Here is a 7,566-nt window from a genome sequence, read left to right as displayed (position 1 = left end):
AATTTTTATTTATTCATTTATTATTTTCCAATTTATATTATAATATTTATTTCTCTCGTTTCTAAGCATCGAAGTTCCAAAATTGTACTTAAAATCCCACTTCCACACCCAAAAAAAAAATATATATATATATATATTAATTTAAAGTGGTTATTTTTCACGAGACTCATGAGACATTTATTAAATAAAGGTTAAAAACATTGTCCGCATGCATGTCTACTTTTTTCTTTTTTAAAAGAAAATGAGAGATCAGTAATGATATTTTTATGAAGTGTAAAATAAGAGTATTTTTGTTATTTTAAAAATATGGTCCTGGATTAATGGTCAATTTGCTTGCTGAGCACACCACGGAATGAACACATGCAAATCACAACGCCATCATCATCAACTTGTCGGTAAATAGTTGTTTTCTCGGTAAATAAATCATATACAAGAAAATTTCTTTTGTTTGTCATTTTGCATGGCAGCACATTCGTTGCAGTGTCCGACCTCCCAGTCTTGCTCACCACGTTATCCGACGCTCAAGGAAAGGTTCCTTTGACTCTCTCTCTCTCTCTGAATTTTGGACTCTGTTCCTCCATGCCCGCAAACTCTTTCCTTATATATACACGAGAAAATCTGTTGCTCTTAACATAGAATCCACCGAGGTCTTGCACACCCATCTCACAGAAAAACCTCCACAAAAATCCCAACGGAAAATGGAACCTCTTCCTTCGTCAAAGCACGGTATGTCAATCTCGTTCTTGCACTACTACTCCTCATTCTTGTACTCGGGTACTGATTTTCTCCTCAAACCAGTTTTCCTACGTGGGTTTTCTGGCTCATTACACCTGGTTTTGTTGTTTGTCCTGACCATCTCGTGGGTGTCCAAGAAATTCAGGGCGGGTCACAGTGAAGGTCCAAAGGAAAGGTTTAAGAACACCCGGAGTTTGTACTATAAACTAACTCTAATTTGTTGTTTGGGTGTTTCCGTGTTTAGTCTTGTCTTATGTTTATTGAATTACTTTTATTGGTATAGAAATGGTTGGTCTGAGGAAGGGCTTGTTACCCTTCTGGATTTAGCGGTTAGGACCCTCGCTTGGGGTGCAGTTTGTGTCTACTTGCATTCCCCATCCTTTAATTCAGGTGAAACAAAGTACCCGTTTTTACTGAGAGTTTGGTGGGGTTTCTACCTCTCCATTTCTTGTTATAGCCTTGTCGTAGACATCGTTCTTTACAGAGAACGCGTTAAATTACCCCTTCAATATTTTGTTTCCGATATCGTCTCCCTTGTCATGGCTCTGTTCTTCTGTTATGTGGGGTTCTTTGGGAAGAATGAGGGCGAAGATACCCTTCTTGAAGAACCTCTTTTGAATGGTGATTCTAGTGCAACTCATGAAACAGAGTCAAATAAGCCTAAAGGGGGTGAAACTCTAACCCCTTATTCAAATGCTGGGATTTTCAGCATCCTTACGTTCTCTTGGATGGGCTCTCTAATTGCTGCTGGCAACAAGAAGACATTAGACATTGAGGATGTTCCTCAACTTGCTACTGGTGATAGCGTAGTTGGGACCTTTCCAACTTTTAGGAATAAGCTCCAGGCAGAGTGTGGTACAAATAAGGGAGTGACCACACTGAAGTTGGTGAAGGTATTAATCTTCACGGCATGGAAGGAAATTCTTTTGACAGGCTTTCTTGTGATTGTATACACACTGGCTACCTATGTCGGGCCATATCTTATTGACACTTTTGTCCAATACCTCAATGGGCGCCGGGACTTCAAGAGTGAAGGCTATGTTCTCGTTTCAGTATTTTTTGCTGCAAAACTTGTGGAATGCATCTCACAGAGGCACTGGTTCTTTAGGGTGCAACAGGTTGGAATTAGGGTCCGAGCAGTATTGGTCACAATGCTCTACAATAAAGGTCTGACCCTTTCAGGCCAGTCAAAGCAGGGTCACACTAGTGGGGAGATCATCAATTTCATGGCCGTTGATGCTGAGAGGGTAGGTGACTTCGCTTGGTATTTGCACGATCCATGGATGGTCCTTGTGCAAGTTGCTATTGCGTTGTTAATCTTGTATAAAAATCTTGGGCTTGCTTCAGTTGCGGCTTTTGTTGCAACAATACTTGTTATGTTGGCAAATTTTCCTTTGGGAAGATTACAGGAAAAATTTCAGGACAAGATAATGGAATCGAAAGACAGAAGGATGAAGGCAACATCTGAGATTTTGAGGAACATGAGGATTCTCAAGCTTCAAGGATGGGAGATGAAGTTTCTATCTAGAATTACCGAGCTCAGGAACACAGAGTCAGTATGGCTAAAGAAATTTGTTTACACTTGGGCAATGACCTCGTTTGTCTTCTGGGGTGCCCCGACATTTGTATCTGTGGTCACATTTGGTGCTTGCATACTAATGGGGATCCCACTTGAGTCGGGCAAGATCTTATCTGCACTTGCAACGTTTAGGATTCTTCAGGAGCCCATCTATAGTCTTCCTGATACAATTTCAATGATAGTTCAAACTAAAGTGTCCCTTGATCGAATTGCGTCGTTTCTTCGTCTTGATGACTTGCAGTCTGATGTTATAGAGAAGCTTCCTAGAGGTGGTTCTGATACAACAATAGAGATTGTTGATGGGAATTTCTCTTGGGATTTATCTTCCCCTAATCCGACGTTGAAAGATATAAATGTCAAAGTGCAAAATGGCATGAGGGTTGCAGTTTGTGGGACTGTTGGTTCAGGAAAGTCCAGTTTGCTTTCATGTATCCTGGGAGAAGTCCCCAAGATATCTGGGATCATTAAGATGTGTGGAACAAAGGCGTATGTTGCTCAGTCACCATGGATACAAAGTGGCAAGATAGAAGAGAACATATTGTTTGGTAAGGATATGGAAAGAGAAAAATACGAGAGGGTCCTTGAAGCATGCTCCTTGAAGAAGGACCTAGAAATTCTCTCATTTGGGGATCAGACAGTCATAGGGGAGAGAGGAATCAATCTGAGTGGCGGGCAGAAGCAAAGAATCCAAATTGCACGTGCTCTGTACCAAGATGCTGATATCTATCTCTTTGATGATCCCTTTAGTGCTGTGGATGCCCATACTGGATCCCATCTGTTTAAGGTAATTTACCTGCCTATAAATTTTCAGTCGAGAGGAGGTTAGTTTCTAATTTATCATGCATAAAAGGTCATTAATGTTGACCTACCGATGCAGTTTATTCTGTTTTGTTTACTGTGGTGGTTCCAAAACGTTTTCTGAATACATTTATTTCTATATGGCAGGAATGTTTGCTGGGCCTTTTGAGTTCAAAAACAATTATTTATGTTACTCATCAAGTGGAGTTCTTACCTGCTGCTGATCTTATCCTCGTGAGCCATTCGCATTTTAGTTTCTTTTCAGATTTTCATTTATGGGCTAAAATTATGGCTGCCTGTGAACTCTGTGTATAAATTGTTGTTAGGTCATGAAAGATGGAAGAATTACTCAAGCTGGAAAGTACGATGATATCCTTAATGCTGGATCCGACTTTATCGAACTTGTGGGCGCGCATAAGAAAGCTTTGTCAGCTCTCGGTTCTGCTGTGGCAGGTTCAGTTTCTGAAATTACAAGTACAAGGAAGGAAGTGGGGAATATGGATAGCACTAATGGGGTTGTTCAAAAACAAGAAAATAAAGATAATAAAGATGGTAAAGAAGATGACATAGTTGGATCAAAAGGACAAATTATTCAAGAAGAAGAGAGAGAGAAAGGTAAAGTTGGGTTTTCAGTCTATTGGAAATATATCACCATGGCATACGGAGGAGCTCTTGTGCCTTTTATATTGCTGGCACAGGTTCTCTTTCAGCTCCTTCAAATTGGAAGCAATTATTGGATGGCCTGGGCAACTCCTATCTCGCAGGACGTGAAACCTGCAGTTGATAACTCTACTCTAATAATTGTCTATGTTGCTTTGGCCATTGGAAGTTCCTTGTGCATCCTTTTGAGGGCCACGTTTCTTGTAACGGCTGGGTACAAGACAGCTACTATACTTTTCAATAAAATGCACTTTTGCATTTTTCGTGCCCCAATGTCATTTTTTGATGCCACTCCTAGTGGACGAATCCTAAACAGAGTAAGTGGACGAATCCTATACTCCTTCATTCGTTACTTCCCGATGGATGTAGTTTACAATTTTCATATAGCATTGTTCTTCATATTAAGAAATCCTATCTCAGTCTCCATCCACCTCTCTCGCATGCAAACATGGACACGCATTCTTGGAGTCTGATATAATGCATGTAAAAAAAGATTCTAAAATTTCGTTATGTTTCCTTTCAGGCTTCTACAGACCAAAGTGCTGTGGATTTGAACCTTGCATCTCAAACTGGGGCAGTTGCCTTCTCTACGATCCAGCTCCTTGGAATTATTGCTGTGATGTCTCAAGTTGCGTGGCAGGTTTTCATCATATTTATCCCAGTCATTGCAACCTGTATCTGGTATCAGGTATACCACCTGGCTTTGTCAGGAAGTTCTGTTGCATATTATGCCGAAACATGCTTTAATCAAATGACATCTCAAATTGCATAATTGATATCAGCATGTGTACATTATACCGCTTTATTTACCTCTACATGCTTTAATAGATTAATTGTCACTTAAAAAAACAAAGTATTAAATGCCAATCCTTTTGTGCAAAATTTGGCTGTCTTTTTTATGTAGAAATTTCCACCTAGTAGCTAGATGAATGAATACCTGTTTAAAATGTATTTTCTTAAGATAGATGTTTGCCGAGGTGCTGGATGATGCTGTGTAATGTGTATTGTCTTTTGCACCTAAGAAATTCTGGTTAGAGCTATCTAAAGAGCTATCAACATTAAGCATCCATCATAGCCAATGCCCTGTGTAGTGTATTATAATGTATCATTACCATCTTCATGTGGAGATAGGTGTTCTTACAAATCATTATTTATGCAGCAATATTACATTTCTTCTGCCCGAGAGCTAGCAAGATTAGTTGGAGTGTGCAAAGCTCCGGTGATACAACATTTTGCTGAAACAATTTCAGGCTCAACAACTATTAGGAGCTTTGATGAAGAATCAAGATTTAGTGACACAAGTATGAGACTTACGGATGCGTATACTCGACCAAAGTTCCATATAGCTGGTGCAATGGAATGGTTGTGCTTTCGCTTGGATATGTTATCTTCAATCACATTTGCCTTCTCCTTGTTCTTCTTAGTCTCTATTCCTGAGGGAGTCATTGATCCAGGTGAGTAATTTCCATCTGGTGTCCCACTAACAATATTTCTTGCTCTTGATTTAAATTGTAAAGGAACATGAACAATGCCTATTTGTTGCTTTGTTTTTTTCCTTTTTCTCTAAAGGTATTGCGGGCTTGGCCGTGACTTATGGACTTAATCTAAACATTTTACAAACCTGGGTAATATGGAATATTTGCCAACTGGAGAATAAAATTATATCAGTTGAGAGGATACTTCAATACACTTGCATCCCGAGTGAGCCACCTCTTGTGACAGAAGAAAACCGGCCAGATCATTCTTGGCCATCACATGGAGAAGTTGATATTCGAGATCTGCAGGTACTTTCAAGTCTAAGTTGATTATTAATCCCAAAAACCGTGGCATTGTGTACGGGGTTGTTCATGGCCATGATTTTTATAGTGTGGTGTTCCAACTAATGTAAATGGGCGAAATGTAGGTACGGTATGCCCCGCATATGCCATTTGTATTGCGAGGTCTCACATGCACATTACCCGGAGGAATGAAAACTGGCGTTGTAGGGAGAACCGGCAGTGGTAAAACCACGCTCATACAAGCAGTTTTCAGGATTGTTGAACCCACTGCTGGTCAGATAATGATAGATGGCATTAATATCTCCTTGATCGGACTGCATGATTTGCGGTCTAGACTAAGCATTATCCCTCAGGATCCAACCATGTTCGAAGGGACCGTACGAACCAACCTGGATCCGCTTGAAGAGTATGCAGATGAACAAATTTGGGAGGTGGGTTGGTTTCTTTCTTTGCTAATTGAAAGAAATTGTCTTTATAATCTTTCACCATAAGCAGACATGCACGCACTACTTTTGGTATTTATGTTCAATGGGTGGCACCTGCTTATATAATTATTTCATGTATTTGTTGTTTCACCCCTCTAATTGTTCAGGCTCTGGATAAGTGTCAACTTGGAGATGAAATCAGGAAGAAAGAAGGAAAACTAGATTCTGCTGGTTTGTCTTTTCAGCTTCTCTTTTATAGAGCATTGAAGTATATTATGGAAATTTATTACTTATAAGTATTATATTGGCCCTTTGCAGTTACCGAGAATGGAGAGAATTGGAGTATGGGTCAGAGGCAGTTGGTCTGCCTTGGACGTGTGCTACTGAAGAAAAGCAAGGTATTGGTGCTTGATGAAGCTACTGCTTCCGTCGATACGGCTACAGATAATCTGATTCAGGAAACCCTCAGGCAACATTTTTCCGACTGTACTGTCATTACCATTGCACATCGGATAACTTCCGTTATTGATAGTGACATGGTTTTGCTTCTAAATAATGGTTAGTATGGCCATATGATTTCTTCCTACACCATATTTTCATGGAATCATGGTTTGAATGATTTCGTTGTAATCTGATGGCCTGAAGCTAATTTTTCTGTAATCTTGGTGCAGGGCTTATTGAGGAATATGATTCTCCAGCAAGATTGCTTGAAAACAAGTCATCGTCTTTTGCTCAACTTGTGGCTGAGTATACTGTGCGGTCGAATTCCAGTTTTTAATGGCCAAGCAGCTGATCTTAGTTAGGTAGGATACGACAGCTAATGGTTTTATTGTATCTCATTGTACAATAATGTAACAAAAGTTATAATAAAAGTTGTAACATTTTATGCTTGAAAATGTAGCCTATGTATGAATATGATTCAATGGAATTTTATCGTATCTCATTGTGCAATAATGTTTCTTTTCTTTGTTCTATGGGTAATGGTATTGAAATTGAAAGTTCTTAACAAGTGTAAAGCACGGGTTTAAAATATTTTTGGGAAGAATTTTTGTGCAAGCTCTTTAAAAAAAAAAAGTCGATTAATATACATAACTTGTTTTGAAATTTGCTCATTGTGCAATATTTATTCGAGATACCGTTGTGTGATTAACCTGAAACTCCTCCTTTGTAACTTCCCATTTGCTACCAATAATGAAAAACACGTGACAGTTAATAGACTATCTGACTGCCATGTGAAAATTTTAGTTCTTTTAAACAAATTGTATCTTTTTATAATTAAAAAAACTAAACTGGGCTGGTCTTCTTGTAATGCCCACGAGATAACATTACAATTTTTAAGAGCATTAAGATTGAATTGACCATCTTATTCTTTAAATTTTAACTAAAACGTAACTTTTTTATTTTTAATTAATCATTCAAAATTTAAAGTTTATATTGATTAATCATCACACTCTTTATAATAATAAAATTTTATTATTTTTTATTATTTATATTTTTTAATTAATTTTTATTTTATTTTCATAATCTTCAATAACCTCCAACAAATCATATTTATTTTTATTTTTACAATCTAATAATTTATAATATAATA

At 38.3% G+C, this 7,566-nt stretch overlaps 1 protein-coding gene across 1 annotated transcript; it reads left to right on the top strand.

Annotated features, from left to right (window-relative positions):
• The first annotated feature begins 477 nt into the window (after positions 1 to 477).
• LOC108985153 (ABC transporter C family member 3) lies at positions 478 to 6,918 on the top strand. The gene is made up of 10 exons (XM_018957342.2): positions 478 to 3,098; positions 3,260 to 3,346; positions 3,439 to 4,089; positions 4,296 to 4,460; positions 4,932 to 5,226; positions 5,342 to 5,556; positions 5,676 to 5,981; positions 6,143 to 6,206; positions 6,294 to 6,533; positions 6,647 to 6,918. The coding sequence occupies exons 1-10, from the start codon at positions 699 to 701 to the stop codon at positions 6,751 to 6,753; spliced, it is 4,530 nt and encodes a 1,509-aa protein (XP_018812887.2). The 5' UTR covers positions 478 to 698; the 3' UTR covers positions 6,754 to 6,918.
• Positions 6,919 to 7,566: the final 648 nt, after the last annotated feature.

Source organism: Juglans regia, chromosome 2 (genome assembly GCF_001411555.2).
Source record: "Juglans regia cultivar Chandler chromosome 2, Walnut 2.0, whole genome shotgun sequence".
NCBI classification, from domain to species: domain Eukaryota; kingdom Viridiplantae; phylum Streptophyta; class Magnoliopsida; order Fagales; family Juglandaceae; genus Juglans; species Juglans regia.
Note: the sequence above shows the minus strand (reverse complement) of the source record. Positions and strands in the feature narration are given on the sequence as shown.

Excerpts from the sequence above, each read along its gene's own strand:
- LOC108985153 (XM_018957342.2), top strand. The coding sequence starts at position 699 with ATGGAACCTCTTCCTTCGTCAAAGCACGGTATGTCAATCTCGTTCTTG. Across the intron at positions 4,461-4,931 it reads CAACCTGTATCTGGTATCAG|CAATATTACATTTCTTCTGC; the intron begins GTATACCACCTG and ends TTATTTATGCAG. Across the intron at positions 6,534-6,646 it reads GGTTTTGCTTCTAAATAATG|GGCTTATTGAGGAATATGAT; the intron begins GTTAGTATGGCC and ends ATCTTGGTGCAG.